The sequence below is a fragment of the Pelodiscus sinensis genome, chromosome 16, assembly GCF_049634645.1.
Source record: "Pelodiscus sinensis isolate JC-2024 chromosome 16, ASM4963464v1, whole genome shotgun sequence".
Classification (NCBI taxonomy): Eukaryota; Metazoa; Chordata; order Testudines; family Trionychidae; genus Pelodiscus; species Pelodiscus sinensis.
In genome coordinates, this window is record NC_134726.1 from 3,325,619 (window position 1) to 3,342,621 (window position 17,003).

Consider the following 17,003-nt stretch of genomic DNA (forward strand, 5'->3'; position numbering starts at 1 on the left):
TAGACCTCAACCTGGGTCATTGTTTAACATTCTTGGCACAAGTGAGGCGTGGCAGTGGAAAGTCCCTTTACGGCAGGTGGGGATTACAGTCATTTTAAGGCTTCTTTACATCCTCTTAATTTTCTGTGTCCTGGACTTTTACAGTTCCAAGGTCTCTGCTGGCAGCCTTTTGTGTGTAGCTGGCTGTGCGATGCTGGTGGAGACACACACGCTGCCCTCCCTTGTGGAGACTTGACTTTTGTTCTTTCTTGTTGGCTTCCCTGAATCCACAACAGGCCAGTGACTTTACAGTCCCTAGCTAAGGCTCCATGTAAACTGGTGCCAATGCACCATCTCTGGGGGGGTCTGGATTTGGGTTTGCCCAACTCCTCCCAGTGGCTGCAGTTCTGCGGAAGCAAAGGCGTGTCCCTGTGGCCTGCCCCGGCTCACAGCCCTCTCACACTTTCCTTCCCATGCACATTGGAAGCAGCAGTGTGGTTTGGCTCTGCCTCCGCTGCCCTGCCCCGTGAATGCCTTTATCGACATTAAATCCTAGCTTCTTCCTGGCCCGGCTATTTTGTGCCAGTGACCATGCACAGCAGGAATGCTGCTCCCTAAATCAGCTGCCGCTGACAGGAATTCCTCTCTGCTCGCGGTGAAGGCTCCTGGTTTGCTGGCGAGCAAAGCAGGGCACGACAGCGCTCGTCTCTTCTCTGCTGTGCACCCCTGCTCTGTGCTTCTATTCCTGCTGCCGGGAGGTGTGGGGCCTGAACAGCCCAACCGCCTGCTCCAGTCCGTCCCATTTGTGCCCCCTCCTTCCTCAGCTCAGCTGGGGTCTGCAGGAAAACGGTCTTCCTCTGTAGCCTGAAAGCTGTTGGCATTAGAAACAAAGACGCAGTTGGCGGGGTTACTGGTTTTGGTTTTAGGGCCCATGTGCCCCATAGGCCATTTGTGAGAGCTGTGTTCTTCCACCACCAGAGAAGGAGACGTAATCCCCACCCAGTGCTGCTGCAGTAGGAGGTACAGCCCTCTGCGAAGTACCATAGACAAGTATCATGCTCCCCGATTTATGGCTGGGGAAACTGAGGCACAGAGCAATTACCACAGTGAACCAGTGGAGGTGGCATCCGGGTTGGCTGCTTAGGAAAATTAGGAGCCTGACGACCCCAAACTACACCTCCCATGCGGCGCTGCGGCAAATCAGGCAGGCAGAGAGTACCAGACCCGACCTGCAACATTTCGATTTGCCTGGCGAAGCTTTGAAAGATGCCAGCAACGCTGTCGTTTTCCTCAGGCCAGTTTCCATTTGGCACAGACCCCTGTTTCCCCCTGGAAAAATAGGGAGGCCAAAAAAAAAAATCCCAGCCTGCCCTAGGATGTGGATACAGGTGAGAGGCCATGCAGCCATTGCCATGGCAACAGCCCTCCGGTGCTCTGGGAATGTGGACAGAGAACCCCCAGGCCCTGAGGACAAGGAGCTGCCACCTTCCTGCCTGGCCTCCATGCTAATTCCCCTCAGCGAGTGCAGGCCCCGTGGCTTTTCGGGTGGATGTGGACAAGCCAGACAACCCCGTCAACTCGTGTGCTTGCGGCGTGGCTTGGAGCTCAACTGCCAGGCGGATGAGTGAGGCAGACAGACAGGTATTCATGAACAAGGCCCTGACCCCCCCCCCCCCCCCCCCGCACTCGAAGAGGTGGGAACTGTGTCAGAGGAGCCGTGACTTGGACCCAACGCTAGGCTGAGGTCAGGGGTGCCCCAGGCTGTGCCGTGGTCCTGGGGAATAGCCCGATGACGGGATGGAAACTCTGGCACGTGTTCCTTTCTGTGCTGAGCCTGGTCCCAAGGCACGCTGAGCAAGGTATATTGTCTTACATAACTTTCCTCTGCCGTAACTCCACTCAGCTGTCTCCAACTGGGACCTCCAGCACAGGACTGCGAGTGCTGCACTAAGTGTCATGTTACAACGCACGCGCATGCAGAGAACTGCTTTGACTTGCTCCCTCTTGGGCCCTGCCTTCCCCCACCGGGAGGAGGTGGCATCTTCCCCCGCCTGAGGTCTGGCGAGGACGCTGGTGACTCGTTATCACTTGAATGGCGGCCCAGTCTGGGATGGCTTTCAGGGGTTGCCTTTTGGGTTCTGAGTTTGAAGGAGCCACTTCTTCAGTTTCCACGCTCCAGTTGCTGGAGATATTTTTAGCCTTAGGAGGAAGGTCAGAGGGTGCTAAGCCCGTCACATTGGCCCTGTTGGCTGCCTGGTGATCATCAGTTGGCCATCTGTGGATGGGCACAGTTTGCAATGCAAGCAGTTAAAGACCACAGGGGAGGGGAAGGCAGATAATGGTGGGGAGGGTCATAGGGACCTTACATAACACCCCAAAGTCCCCGGGGAAATTAAAGTCCCCGTCTGAAACAGTGGCAGACGAGTCCGAAGCCTGGAGATTGATTTATCCGTGCAAGGAATTTAGTAGCTTTTGGGGCGTGCTGGTCCAAAGCCACCCAGTGTTCCAAGCAGCTGGAGCAGGGTGGGTTATTTAGCATGAAACCCAACAAGCTCAAGCACTGAACAGAAGAGGCAGCCGCAGGTTCCCAGCCCGTCTCCGAAACACACGGGGCCCCCTTCAGCCCAATCCCCCTCTCCGGCGCATGGCCTGCCTGAGAGATGAGCTTCACAGCCTGCCCGGAAGCCAAGGTCACTAGCTCCAGGCTACTAGCTCCAGGCTATTTTGGACCAAGGGGGAGGGTGAATTCTCAAGTTCTGGTGCCCTCGGCCAGGAGCACCCCTAAGCTGTGCCGATCTAAGCAGCATCCGAGCTATGTGCCCTTTGGCCTCGCTCAGGTGGGCCGGCTGCAGGCCATGCAGGGTGGGGAGGGTCAGAAGCAGCAGGCTCAGCTCTTGCCACACGCTCAGCCTGGGTAGGGCTGGCCTTTAGAGGTGACGTGTTGCTTTGCGTTGGGCTCCCCCTCAGCCTGAGGACACCACCCCAACACGCTTTACTGCAGGCAGGCTGGTTGCTCTTTCCCTCCACAACGTGTCTGGCCCCTCCGTGGGTGAGCCGGATGTGCCAGGGGTGCTGGCTGCAGGTGACATGCTGGCCAGGGGGGCAGAACTCACTGTGACAGGGTCAGGCCAGAGGGGTACAAGAGAGGGACGGAAGGGAGGTACATTAGCCTCAGATTGAGTAACTCTCAGTTCCCAGGGTAAACTGGCAGGGGTTAGTCCGGAACCAGCCAGAGTCAATTAGGGCAATTAAGCACCTGGAGCTAATTAAGTGGGCTTGCCGAGTCAGGTGAGCCACAGCTAGTCAGGTGAGGTCAATTGAAGCACCAGTTGAGACTGGTTAAAAGAGTGTCCCTCAGTGCACAGGGAGCTGAGGGGATGGAGGGAGTGCTACAGGAGGAGCAAGCACCAGTGGGCACCAGGAGGAAGAGCCTATGATAAGGAAAGTGTGGGGAAGTAGCCTGGGGGTTTTGTAGCTCTCACAGCTGATATTGGAGACTTTTATAGGCAGCTGCTGTTACAGGGCCCTGAGCTGGAACTCGGAGTAGAGGGTGGGCCCCGGCTCCCCCTGACACCCACTTCCCTATTTCCACTCAGGGGAAAGAAAGGGGTCTGCCCAGCCCTGTGTCATTCGAGGGCTCCACCAAGACTGGAGTTGGGTTTTCCCTCTAACCCTTATGCTGGCCAGTGATGTGAGGAGCTCAGCAAACAGCGAGCGGATGCCCCAGGTGTGGGGCTGCTGTGAGCCTGTGAGGCAAGCGATCCGCCTGGAAGCACCGGACCCACCAAGGCTACATCTAGACTGGCATGATTTTCCGGAAAAGTTTTCCGTTAAAAGCATTTTTGGAACAGAGCGTCTAGATTGGAACGGATGCTTTTCCGCAAAAGCACTTTTTGAGGAAAAGCGTCTGTGGCCAATCTAGATGTGTTTTTCCACAAAAAAGCCCCAATTGCCATTTTCGCGATCGGGGCTTTTTTGCGGAAAACAAATCTCAGCGGTCTACACTGGCCCTCTTGCGCAAAAGAGACTTTTGCCCGAACGGGAGCAGCATAGTATTTCCACAAGAAGCACTGATTTCTTACAGTAGGAAGTCAGTGTTCTTGTGGAAATTCAAGCGGACGGTGTAGACAGCTGGCAAGTTTTTCCGCAAAAGTGGCTGATTTTCTGGGAAAAAATGGCCAGTCTAGACACAGCCCAAGTGTCGGTAGGAGCTTTGTCACACCACGGTGAGACATCGCTCAGTCTGGCCGGGGGTTCTCCTGCAATTCCCTCAGGCTGCCACCTCTGTCTTCTCCCCTGGGTCTCTGTGGGTTTGCTTGACTCAAGGCAGGCAGCATGGCTGGCCAGGGAACCTTCTGCCCTGACATACAGCCGCTTGGCTGGGGTGCTGCTCAGGGGCGCTAGTGCTGAGGGACAGACTGCGCCAAACCTCCCGGTCAGCCTTCTGGCCTGCTCTGCAGGGTCCGGGCAGCAGGTCCCTGAGGATGAGGGGCCTGCCATGAGCGGAGGGTGTGGCTGCTGAGGGGCGGCATGGGAAGGGGGCCGGTTTGGGTGGCACAGGCAGGGATCACTGGAAGCAAGGCGGGGAACTGAGCGGCGAGGGCGGCTGGCAGAAGAAATCCCTCTCCCAGGGAAAGGGCCTTGTAGCGAGGACTGGACTCTGTTGCCAGGGCAACCCTGTATGGCAGGCACTGGTGTCTGGAGAGAGCCAGCTCCGTGGCTGGGAGCCAGGCGGTGCAGGGCAGCGGATGTGGCCGGCCCAGGTCTCCTGCCTGGCTGTGTGAATGCAGAGCAATGGCTCCTCCCCGCTGCGGCCCGTATCCCCATCAAAGGGGGCTTTGGCCAGCAATGTCTGCAAACGGCAGGTGTCATCTCCTGAAACTCCCCCAGCTCCCGGTTCAGTGGGACGATGAATTTCACGTGCAGTGTGCGCGACTGGCCCCTTTGCTCCAGCCTGCTCCATCGCCGGGCCTGCTCTGAGCTCAGCGAGACTGCGGCTACCCTCAGTCAGGCCCCCTGCCTCTGCTTGCTGGCTGGCAGCGCCACACGCCCCTCCCTCGCCATCTGGTAGCTCCCTCGTAGCTCATTCACCCATGTCCCCCCCTTCTCTCTCTCCTCCTGGCTCTCCCCACCAGGCCGCCAGCTTCCCCTTGCTCCCCTGCTGTACTTCATCCTCCACCTTGGCTCCTCCTCCTCACCTCCCTGGCCCTAAGTCCTGCCCACCGCAAGCTCCAACATCTGCCTCTGCCCTGCAGCCTCAGCCTCTTCCCACCTCCCTGGCTCCCTCCTGACTCCTTCCATGCATCACACGATACTCATATGGTGTCACCATTAGATACGGTGTGGGGCAAGGCCTGAGGGGAGGTATGGCCTGGTTTGCCCTCCGCCCTGGGGGGCTCCCAGAGTCACAGAAGGTAACAGAGTTAACGTAAGGCACGTCTGACTCGATAGACCGTGGCATTTTGATTAAACACCTAGGAAGACTTAACGGTAACGTGGCACACATTGAATGGATTAAAAACTGGCTAACTGATAGATCTCAAAATATAACCATAAATGGGGAACCATAACATCCTAGAACACTAGAACTGGAAGGGCCCTCGAGAGGTCAAGTCCAGTCCCCTGCCCTCGTGGCAGGACCAAGCACCGTCTAGATCATCCCTGACAGGTGTCTGTCCAACCTGCTCTTAAATACTCCAGTGGTAGAGATTCTACAACCTTCCTAGGCAATTTATTCCAGTGTTTAACCACCCGGACAGTTAGGGAGTTTTTCCTAATGTCAAACCTAAACCTCCCTCGCCACAATTTAAGCCCATTGCTTCTTGTCCTATCCTTAGAAGCCAAGGAGAACAATTTTTCTCCCTCCTCCTTGTAACACCCTTTTAGGCACTTGAAGACTGCTGTCATGTCCCTTCTCAGCCTTCTCTTTTCCAAACGTAACAAGCCCGGTTCTTTCAGTCTTCCCTCAGAGGTCACGTTTTCTAGACCTTTCATCATTTTTGTTGCTCTTCTCTGAACCCTCTCCAAACTCTCCACTTTCTTCTTCAAATGCCCCAAACTTGAATTATACCCAGAACTTGGCACACTACTCCAACTGAGTCCTATCAGTGCAGCGTAGAGCGGAAGAATGACGTCTTGTGTCTTGCTCACGATGCTCCTGTTAATGCATCATCAAATGGGCCTGGTTCTAGTGGGGTCCTGCGAGGGTCGGTTTTTGGCCCCTGTGGTAGTGGCCCCTGTGGATCCCGTGGTACGCTAGGCACAAGCGAACAGTGTACGTCGTCCTCCGGCTAAAGGGCAACGTACACATCTCTGGACACAGACTGCAGACTGTGATTTAGGGCAGGGGACCATCCCAGACCCAGGAATGCTGACAAAGATTTGGGGTTCCTGGGATGGTATTCAGCTGACCAGGAGCTCCCAGTGTGACACTGGCTAGTGCGATCCTACCTGTGTCTGGCACTGGTGCGACCATGGCTGGATGCTGTGTCCAGTTCTGATGCCCGCAATGCAAGGGGGGGGGTTCATAGAATGGAGAGGCTCACGAGAGCCACGAGACGATTAAAGGATCCGAAAATCTGCCTCACGGTGCTAGACTCAAGGAGCTCAGTCTGTTTAGCGTCACAAAGAGTGGGGGAAGGGGTGACTGGGCCCCAGTCTGTAAGTGCCGATGTGGGGAACACACGTTTAATGGGCGCGTCAGTCTAGCCAAGCAGGGTCGCTCAGTGGCTGGAAACTGAGGCTAGATACATTCAGGCTGGGAATAAGTTGTGCATTTTTCACAAGGCGGGTAATTAAGCATTGGAACCATTTGCCCAGGGTCTCTATCACTGACCATACATCAAGACTGGCTGTTTGTCTAAAGGATCGGCCCAGGGGTGGGGCCGGTTTCTGGCCTGTGCTTGGCAGGAAGTCGGACTAGATGGGCAAAATGGCCCCTTCTGACCTTGAAGTCTCTGACCCTCTGCTCGGATTCCCTCCCTCTGACTTGCTGCTCGCCCACCTCTCCTTGCACAGCCCTGCTCTTGTGCACCTCTCCCATGGCTCCTCGCCAGCGCCCCCCCCTCCCGTGCCACTCCCCATTCCCATTGCCCCGCATCCCTTCTGCACTGGACCCCCTCCAGCCCCGTAGCCCACGTCTGAATGTAAACCTGCACCGGAGTGAGAGGGCGGATGCCCCGTCTCTCTCCAAGGGACTGACTGCAGTGAGCCACCTGTGGCCAGTGCAAGCCACAGCAGAGCAGCCCTTTTGCCTGGCCATCTCTGGCTACGCCTGCACTGCGGCGGGAGGCCAAGTTGGACAGTCACACAGAGCTAGCTCTGGCCGAGCGAGCATGCTCAAACCAGCCGCACGGCCAGGGCAGCCCTGGCTAGCCCCCTGCGAACGTCAGGAGGCAGAGAGGATGGTATGCAGGCTGGGAATTGCACCGCCCTGGTGCAGCAGAGGCAGATCCTCCGGGCCCCTCTGTTCCAGCCATGTGACCAGCTCGCTGCTGCTCATTGAGTTTTGCCGGGCTGGTGCTTCCTTGCCTTTTACACCCCCAGCCCAACCCGCCGCAGCACTCGATTTCTGTAGGGGGCTGCGTGGCAGCGTTGGCAAAAGGCGATTCTTTTTTTCAGGCATGTTGCTCTCCTAGCATAGCCCCTGGCTGCTCTGGGCCGGGGACAGGGAATTGCTTGCCACGTCCCCACCCGTCCTGCTCTGGGGAAGCTGCACCACGGCCCCTGAGCAGGGAGGTCTGGGGAAAGGAGCTGAGCACAAGTAAGCCGGGGCCAGCTGCACCGTGCAGGATCTGGGTCCGAGGGGCGAGCAGGTTGCACCAGGCTCCTCTCCGGTAGTAGTATGAGATGATATTGCGCTGCCCTAACTGCAGAGTCTGCTGGATGAGCTGGGCTGGGCCTGGGTACGGCCAGCGAGGGCAGGGCAGTGCTCTGAGATCCTTGGATGCATGCAGATTACTGTGCCGGGAGGGACTGGGCACTAGAGGGCAGCAGGACACCTCCATGCTTTCTCCAGCACCGCCTTTAGGAACATGGAGTGGGAGCACCCTCAAAGGGGGCACAGGAGAAGATTAAAGGAGAAGCCTTGTGACAGAGTGGGCCGGGTCTGGGCACCGCTGAGGGCGTCCGCTCAGGGCGAATTGCTCAAACTCAGGGCTCCTTACAGCCCCTGACCAGCGACCTTCCCAAACAGGCCACACACTGAACAAAACCCCTCAGACCCCCCAGCTCTCCCTGTGCCACAATCAGCCCCAGGCCTAACGCACAGGTGAGGGGCTATAGAACCCAATCTCACCTACCCCAAATGGGTCTTTCCAGTCCCAAAGACCCAGCCACAGGTCCCAATGAATTTACACTCTGGATCTGACCCACAAGAGCACGCTGGGACAATCCTTTAGAATCTAAAATCTAAAGGTTTATTAATAAAAGAAAGAAAAGCAAGAGAGTAAGGTTAAGGAGAATACATCACATGCATTGAATCACCCAGTTCTTGATGCAGGCTCTCAGCAGAGATGTTATAAACTGCTATCTTATAAGTCTTATGGTGCACATCCTATGTCAGGATGGGTCCACGGTTCTCCCCGGCTCTCTGTCCCTCGCAAGGCTGCATCTGGGATCAGGAGCAGAATTGAAGACAAGATAGAATTCGCCTCATGGCATTTTATATCCCTCCTGGCGTCCTCCTGGCTAGAGCAGGTCACATGGTCGAGTGACCTCCCTCTGTTCCACAGGCTGGCAGCCATTATGCCGTGGCTAGTTTGCAGGTATCCAGATTTCCAGACGCATTCCTCAGGTGTGTATTGGGATCTCGGTGAGCCTTGTCCCTGGAACCTGCTAATTAGCATAGTCACTGACTGGACAGTCCTTCCCATTGCTCTGTATCAGACAGAGAATCTTCCAGCATCAACACAGAATACATATTTATAACGCCACATACAGATATCACGCAAGTACATGAACAACATACATAAAATCAGTAGAACAGAAGCTTTCGTTTGACACTTCACATGGCCCCCTTTGTACATACTTTGGGGCAAACACCCCCCCTTGGGTGAGCAGTGATCTGGCTTCTCCCTTTAAAATCCAGGAATGTGACAGGCCTGTGTCATGCTTCAGTTGCCCTCTGAGACAGCCTGAGAGCGCTACCCATTTCCCTCCCTTTGGCCTGGGGGAGGCTGGTACTTTCTGACTGGCATCCGCCTGCCAGCTGGAGCACAAAGGAATGATTCTCCTTTGAAATGCTTCCCTGGTATGTGGACATTAGACTTTTCAGGGGATTATTCCGACGAGGAGCAACTGCTTGTGACAGACATTCCAGCTGGTAATGCTTTATTTTAAGCATCTGTTGACTAATGCTGAATTACAAAGGGGGGCCCATGGAAAACGCAGGTGACATCTCCCGGAATGCAGAATTAATTCACTGCATGCCAGTCCATGTCAGAGCTGCAAATGTTTTCCAAGTGAAAGGCTGCTCACAATAAATAGGACCCTAGCCCTGACTCTGTGTCGGGCTGCCCCCTCCCATCCATTCACGGGGCTCCGCTCTTCTGTTAGCCTATCCGTTCTGCATCCCCCTTTCCCAGCAAACACAGATGCATACCAGCTGACTTCCAGTGGCTATGCAAGGCGCAGAATGTGGCCATGACCCGTTATCATTCACCACACACAAGCGGCTTTTCACATAGAAATATTCTAGGCTAAGCTTTTTACCCGCAGCCAGTTTGTTGATAAAAGGACCTTGAGGTTTCCTTGAGGATTTAATACTGCTCCCATCGGTTCTGAACACTACTGCTGTTGGGTAGAGCGCAGCGGGCGGAATGATTCTAGTAACAGGCGTGATCCAAAGGGAGCAATTCGTTGTATGGCTTACTGAGGCAGAGAGCCACTGGACAGTAATCTCTGAAATATTGTCCCTGTAATATAAAATAGTCCAGGGATCAGCAACCTTTTCAAACCAAAGAGCCAAACTACATGGTCAACAAAAAGCCGCCTAAGGATGTCTATTTGCATGACTGAAAATGTACAACTGAATATTACTGATAATTGACATGGTGATGAATAATAGCAGAAAGGAAACATTTTACCCACAAACTTTATTTGATGGGACTTCTGCTGCTGCATCTTTTCGCTCATTTCTTTGACGTTTACATCACGACTGGTCAAATTCAGGTCCAGGCGCGTAGTCAAGCCACATGAATAATTACATAAACTTTTGAATTGATTTTTCATTTGAATTTAAAACGTTGCCTGTATTTTGGGAATGACAAAAGAGCCCTATTTGGTTCCATAAACAGCACCAGGGCCAGCATTAAAAATTCATTTATAATAGCCTCGAAATAAAGAGGGACTTTCTGGGAACACCATATGCAGCTTTGCTTTAGTACGCAGCAGAGTTTCACCCCTCCTGACACACACGCACGCATGTGTGATTGCACACCCGTTGTGTAGGCAGAGGTAGGCCCCTTTGAGGAGACAAGCAGAGTCCTCCTCCGATGAAACTGACTGCTAATGTTCTAATCGTTTAGAACAGCAAGTTTCTGCTCCGGGTGGCACTGAAGATGTTGCCAGCTTTGTTGAGACTCACTTCCCAGCTGGAGACCAGAGTCCAGAGGGGAATGAAGGGGTGCTGTGTTCCGACTCTCTCCCCCCCGAGAAAACTCTTCTCCTTCAGCCTGCAGGCAGCAATGGGGCCGTAGCCCCGGAACAGCATGGAATGCCACGGGACCGCGGTGCCAAGACAGGTGCCGATATAAATATCCCTGGTGGAGGCTCGAACAACGAGAGCCAAGAGGAGGAGGACGGCGGGAACGTCGCCAGTGATTCCTCGGTGGTGTTGGAAGACGCCCCGGCCGCCGGCAGCAATGCTGAGCGAGGTGCGGTTGAGGCGAGAGAGGCAGACGCAGCCCAAGGGACTCCTCTCCCAGGGGACGATGCAGAAGGGCTGCTGGGCAGTGAACAGCCGAGGGGCAGGAAGAGTGAAGCTGCAGAGGAGAACGGGGAGTTCCGTGTTGCTGGGGTTGAAATCGGACTGGGAGAGGCTGGGAGTGAAAAGGAACCAAACTCTCCTCTAGCCCACAGGCCTGCAGCAGAGAGGCAGGTTTCTCAGGGCGGTACAAAGGCTGTGGCTAGAGAGGAGGCGGCAGCAGCAGAGCACCGCTCAGGGCCCGAAGAGGGCGAAGATGCTGCTGGAAAGGAAAGCGAAGCCAGCGAGGGATCCCAGAAGAGTACCCGGCCCTCAGAGGCCAGCGGAGAATCGCCCCCTGCGGGAGATGCAGGTAGCGCTGAACCGGCTCTAGCCGCGGCAGGAACTCTTGAGGAAGAGGGGACGCAGCCAGAGGAACGCACCAGAGAAGACACGAGCCGGAGTCGACGTGTCAGCCGAGATGCCGACTCTCATGCGCCAGGTGAGGACCATGCCAACGAGCAAGGCAAAGGCGCCTCCGGCTCAGAGGAGACCAGTTCTGTCCCTGGAGAACCCCGTGGGGACAACGGACTCGCTGCCAAAGAGAAGGAGCCTGATTCAGGCAATGGAGCTGGGGACAGCCCAGAGGAACACGCTGATGGCCAGCCAGCAGAAAGGGGCCACGAAGAGGCTGTCACTGCTTCAGCTGCGGGAGTGGGAGAAAACCCCGACTTGGACACAGAGGAGTCGGAAGAAAGTTCCGAGGAAGAGGGTGATGACCAGGAAGAGTCCGAGGAAGAGGGTGAGGACTCTGCAGAGGAACAGGCAGAGGGGGCTGGGCAGGCTGAGTCCGAGGAAGAGGGTGATGACTCAGCAGAGGAAAAGGCAGAAGGTGATGGCCAGGCAGAGGAAGAAGGTGATGACCTAGCAGAGGAAAAGGCAGAGGGGGCTGGCCTGGCGGAGGAAGGGGAAGAAGGTGATGACCCAGCAGAGGAACAGGCAGAGGGGGCTGGCCTGGTGGAGGAAGGGGAAGAAGCTGATGACCCAGCAGAAGAAAAGGCAGAGGGGGCTGGCCTGGCGGAGGAAGAAGGTGACGACCCAGCAGAGGATCAGGCAGAGGGGGCTGGGCAGGCAGAAGAGGAGGCTGGCCTGACACAATCAGAGGAGGAGGCTGAAGAAGGCACATCCCCAGACGCCCAAGAGGCTGCTAGCACCATGGAGAGCCATGACCATGCCAAGCTGGGAGAGACCAGTGTAGCGGAAGCTGAGTCTGATTCTGCAGGCCTGGGGAATGCGCCCCACAGAGCCACGGAGCAGGACCTAGATGGCTCTCCCAATAGCAACCCGGCGGTAGAAGAGACGCTTTCTGTGGCTGCGCAGTTAGTGGCAGGACCAGGGAGCGCGCCTGGCCACAACCATCCTGCTGGTGCTGTGCCCGAGCCCAGACCAATAGGTCTGTCTGGTTTGTTACTAGGCGTGCCGATAGTGATACCTAACCGCAACAGGCATTGGCTAGTGAACGGCTCAAGCCCCGAGCGCGGCTGAGCTCGGCCGGCATTAAAATGCACCCAGTGCACGGCCCTGGTTCTAATGCTTGTGCTTTCAGTGTGTGCCCCTAACCAGCTGCTCCGACCAGCAATCTCGGCTCTGCCAAAGCCAGGAGGGGCAGTGCTGGGGTGGTGATGGGCTGCAGTGGGTAACGGGATTGGCAAGGGGAGATGAAGGCTCCCCCCTTGGGCATGAGGCTGAATTCACCAGTGACTAGTATCCACTGCCAGCTCTGCCATGGCCTGCATGAAGTGAAGCGTTATGCTCCCTCCCCCCATTCCCAGGGACAGGATGGGACCCCAGCTAGCACCTGTTGGGAGCCTCAGCAGGGGTGCCCGGACTCTGTGGGCCAAGGTGCACTCTAGGTGGTCCCTCCAGCACTGAGGCACATGGGTAGTGGTTTGGCCTGGTGCTGTTCTGTGGATAAAAACAAACTTCCATGCCCAGGAGACAACATGGCATGCGATTCATGTCTGAGCACTTCAAAAAGCAAAGGTACCTGGTTCTGCACGGCTCTGGGCGTCATTTCCAGCCGTGCACCGTGAGCGCTGGCTTTCTGCTGGGCTAGTGACTGACACCGCTGGGTACACAGGAGGGCAAGGTCTGAATGGATGTCTCCCAGAGTGCCTCTGCCAGTGTGACCTCACGGAACAAAATGGCTTCCTCCGTGCAGCAAATGTGCCAGGAGACTTTTCCGCTGCAATCTGCTTCAACTGCACTAGAGCTTTGCTGTGCGCTGGGGAGATGATTTTGCCATCTGGGACATGGCAGAGAATCAGGTCTAAGGAATCCAAACACTTCGAAATACTCCACACCCTGCACACGGGTGACAGGTTTTGTCACCGAGATCCCCTTGAGACTGTCACCTGACGGGGTGGATAATGCCACTGAGCCTGGTGGCTCACCAGCCTGTCCTGCCGAGGTGGGAGCTCTGGTCTCCCCCAGCCAAGGCACAGAGTTAGGGTCACCGCCCCCCAACAGAATAACACAGAGAGTGAGACCAACTCTAATCTGGAAGGGCTCAGTCGAAGGGACTAGAGACAGCACCCAGGAGCACAGCCCCAACCCCCCAAGTACATCCATATAGAAGTTTCACGCAGAGAAAGCTCATAAAGTTTGTTCCTTTTATCAATGAAAGAGAGAGATGCATAGCTCTTATCCAAGTAACAATTATTTACACTGATAATAAAATGATTTTATTAAATATAAAAAGTAGGATTTAAATGATTGCAGGTGATGATAGATGGGCTGAAATTAAACAAAACACGCCAGCTACCCCTAATGCACTAATAGAAATTGTTACAAGTCATAGTGCCTCCCCCTAGCTCTTATTTCAGGTGAAGTCTTTTCAGGCCAAAGCTATTCTTTCTGACCTGGGTCCAGCAGCTCAGCTTAACCCCTGTCATTAGAGTTCTTTTGGTTCCAGGGGCTTTCATGTGTCCTCTCTGGGTGGGGAGCAGCGTGAAGCCAGCTGAAGACCATCATCAATTGCTTCCTGTCCCTTAAATAGAATTTCCTCAGGGTCTTTGTCCCATTCCCTCCACCCGTGCGGAAAAATACAACATTCAAGATGGATTCCAGCCTGAGGTGGCAGGGTTACATGTCTTTGTAAGACCAACCAAAGCGTAGGTTTACAGGAAAAGCAAGACTATTCATAGATCCTTGTCTTGAGCACCGGGCCATTCAGTTCCTTAAGTGCCACAAATGCGCCTCTCCATAAAAAGGGGGCGTAGGGTCACAGGGCAGCCTTGTGGTTTAAGAGTTGGCACAGACAGTACAAGAGGAGTAGCACCTCACTGGGTGAAATATCCCCAGACACCAGTTTACAAGGCTATGCAAATCAAGGGGAGCTTGATCTAGAAATAGCAGGTTAGAGCCCAGAGCAAGCTGGCATGGGCAAGTCGATCAGGTGAACACATGGCTCAATGGTTTTCTTTATTAGCAAGCATCCCGTTCAGCTGCGCATTCTGCATTCATAGAGTTGATCTCAAGCTCTTATCTCCTCGCTTATCCTCGGGGTCATGGTGGAGTCTCCATCGCAGGCAATTTTTAAATCCTGCAGGGATGGTGTTTAGACAGATGCTGTAGTTCAGAGGGAGATTCTCGGGAACATCCTATGGCTGGTGTGAATCAGACAAGAGGGTTGCTAGGCTCCCTTCCGGCCTTGGCGTCTATGAACCCGTGACTTCCCAAATCCTGGGCAACGTGCTGACAGGGGCAGTTGCTGGTCTCTCTCCAGAGCCAAACAGAACGATCATCACCTTGCAAAGCTGTCATCACCACTGGCACCAACAGACCCCTCTGTTGGGAGTCTCCGCAAAGACTCACAGGGAAGGGCAGGGGAGGAGAAGGGGGGTCTGCCATAAAAACAGGTGAGCCAAAGCCATTTGTGATTTAGGGGCTCAGAGATTCTTCCCTGGAGAGCTGGACATACGCTTCACAGCCTCCTCTGTGGCCCGGGAGTCACTCGCCTGCTGGGCTGTGCTTTGCCTGCTCTCTCTAGTCTTGTTTTCAGATGTGGCTAACGTGCTGGTTTCCTTTTTCTCCAGAAGAGACAGAACATGTTGAGGAGACTGCCAAGAGGGACCGCTCCCACATAGAGAACACCCTCAAGCTGAATGAGGATAAGCCAGCAGACGACTACTCAGGTAGGACATGGGTGTGCGGAAAGGGGGTGGCGGTGAGGGAGGTGCTGGGGGCGGGGGATGGGAATAACTCAAAGCATTTGGTGGTTGGGTGCAGCAGACCCAGAGAGTGAGATTTCGGGAGATTTTGTGGCTTCTAGGCCCGGGCTGTAGAAGAAGCCACTTACTCAGCAGACTCTAAGGCCAGGTCTACACTAAAAGGGAATGTTGAATCAAGATACGCAAAAGCGGCGAGGAGTCCTGTGGCACCTTATAGACTAACCGAAGTGTTGGAGCATAAGCTTTCGTGGGCAAAGACAAAGTGGGTCTTTGTCCACGAAAGCTTATGCTCCTACACTTCAGTTAGTCTATAAGGTGCCACAGGACTCCTCGCCGCTTTTGCAGATTCAGACTAACACGGCAACCCCTCTGATACTTGAATCAAGATATGAATCTCCAACTATGTTCCTTATGTAGCTAGAGTCGATGCACCTTGTTTCGAGTTTCCCTGCCATCTCCATAGCAGGAGGCCAATAGGAGCAAACAGTCCTCGGCTTCCCTTACTTCTTGCAGAAGCAGAAGTACCAGCTGCTGGCGGAGTTGCCCTCATTAGACTCTCTAAATCAAACTCTGGAAGATTGATCGTGGCAGCGTGACTCTTCCATTGAGGGAAGACGTGGCCTTAGTGCAGATTCATTGCACATTCCTCACAAGGGGAGAAGAGCCCGTACCCCCACCTTGGAAAGAAAGAATCCTGGGGGTGAAACTAACAGCACACGTGTCAATTTCTTTTTCTAGTCTTAAATCTTGTTTCTTACAAATCTGGTAATTTCCACGTTCTCCTTCAATTCTTGAAGAGACATCAATTGCCTCTTAAATTCTTACCTTTCCCCTGGGTTTCCATACTTCCGATAGTTCTAAATTTGTAGGGGTGGAGAAGGTTGGGGAAGCATTCGGGGTGAAACCCTGGGAATTACGGGGCCAGGGTTTTATGCTTGGACTTTTGGGTAACTGTTGGAACCAACCCTTTGAACCTGCTGAGCTTCTCCCATCGCGAATGGAAACCCTTGAGGAAGCTCGAAGGTTTGAGAGCGCCGTGGCAGAACATCGGAGGAGGAGATCCATGAGGTGGGAGTGGCAAAACCACAGGATTGCTTCCCACAGAAGCACCTGTGATGTAGTGGGTGCTGCCCACGTGCTGGTCGCTATGCTTGGGCTGTGGATGACCCCACTAGCCTGTGTCTGTAAATATTGCCCGGGAGGGGTCACCCCTGAGCTCCAGCATGGAGACAATGGCCGGCCGGGGCTTCTCACCTGAACAAAGGAAGGGGTGTGGCTACCTGGGGGATGTGTGTGCGGTGGTTTTGGGAGAGGCAGTCTTGGCTAGGAAAACATGAAGGGAAGAGACTAAGCTGAGTACTGAGGGTTCAGGGGCCTGTGGACCCCTACCCCAAGGGGTCTAGGGCTGCCTGGCCCTGGCTCCTGTAACCACATTGTGTCTGCGCTGTGCTGTATCCTGGAGAAACAATAAACCTGCTCTATTCTGCCGGCTGGCGGAGTCTCATCTTCTGCGGACGGGGGTGCAGGATCGGGAGTTACCTGACACGCCACCACAGCACCTCAGAACTGAGCACCGGTGACAGCCAGGCAACAGCTCCCTCCCAGCGAAGGAAGGTTAATGGCTCTGGAATAGCTGGTGGGACAGGCCTGGAATCTGCCGCTCTCACAGCAGCGCTCGATCCAGAGCATCTCTGAGGGCTGTTTTCTGGGGTACTAACGATGGGGACCTAGGACGGCAGGGCACCTCTCTGGTCATTGACTCGAGTCCCCTTCTGTCATGCGATGTCGTGTCCCTTCCTAATGCCGGAAATCACAATCTTCCAGCTGCCCGATGGAGATGTGTTTATCTGCACGGCGGTGGGTGGACATGCAAGAGAGCCGGGGTGGTA

At 54.8% G+C, this 17,003-nt stretch overlaps 1 protein-coding gene across 2 annotated transcripts in view; it reads left to right on the top strand.

Moving 5' to 3' along the window:
- The window catches only part of SRL (sarcalumenin), a 69,995-nt gene that overhangs the window by 27,071 nt on the left and 25,921 nt on the right, over positions 1 to 17,003 (top strand). For both annotated transcript variants that reach the window (XM_075899103.1, XM_075899104.1), the window contains exons 2-3: positions 10,506 to 12,335; positions 14,980 to 15,078. In XM_075899103.1, the coding sequence (XP_075755218.1) occupies positions 10,506 to 12,335; positions 14,980 to 15,078 (1,929 nt within the window). The remainder of the gene's footprint in view (positions 1 to 10,505; positions 12,336 to 14,979; positions 15,079 to 17,003) is intronic.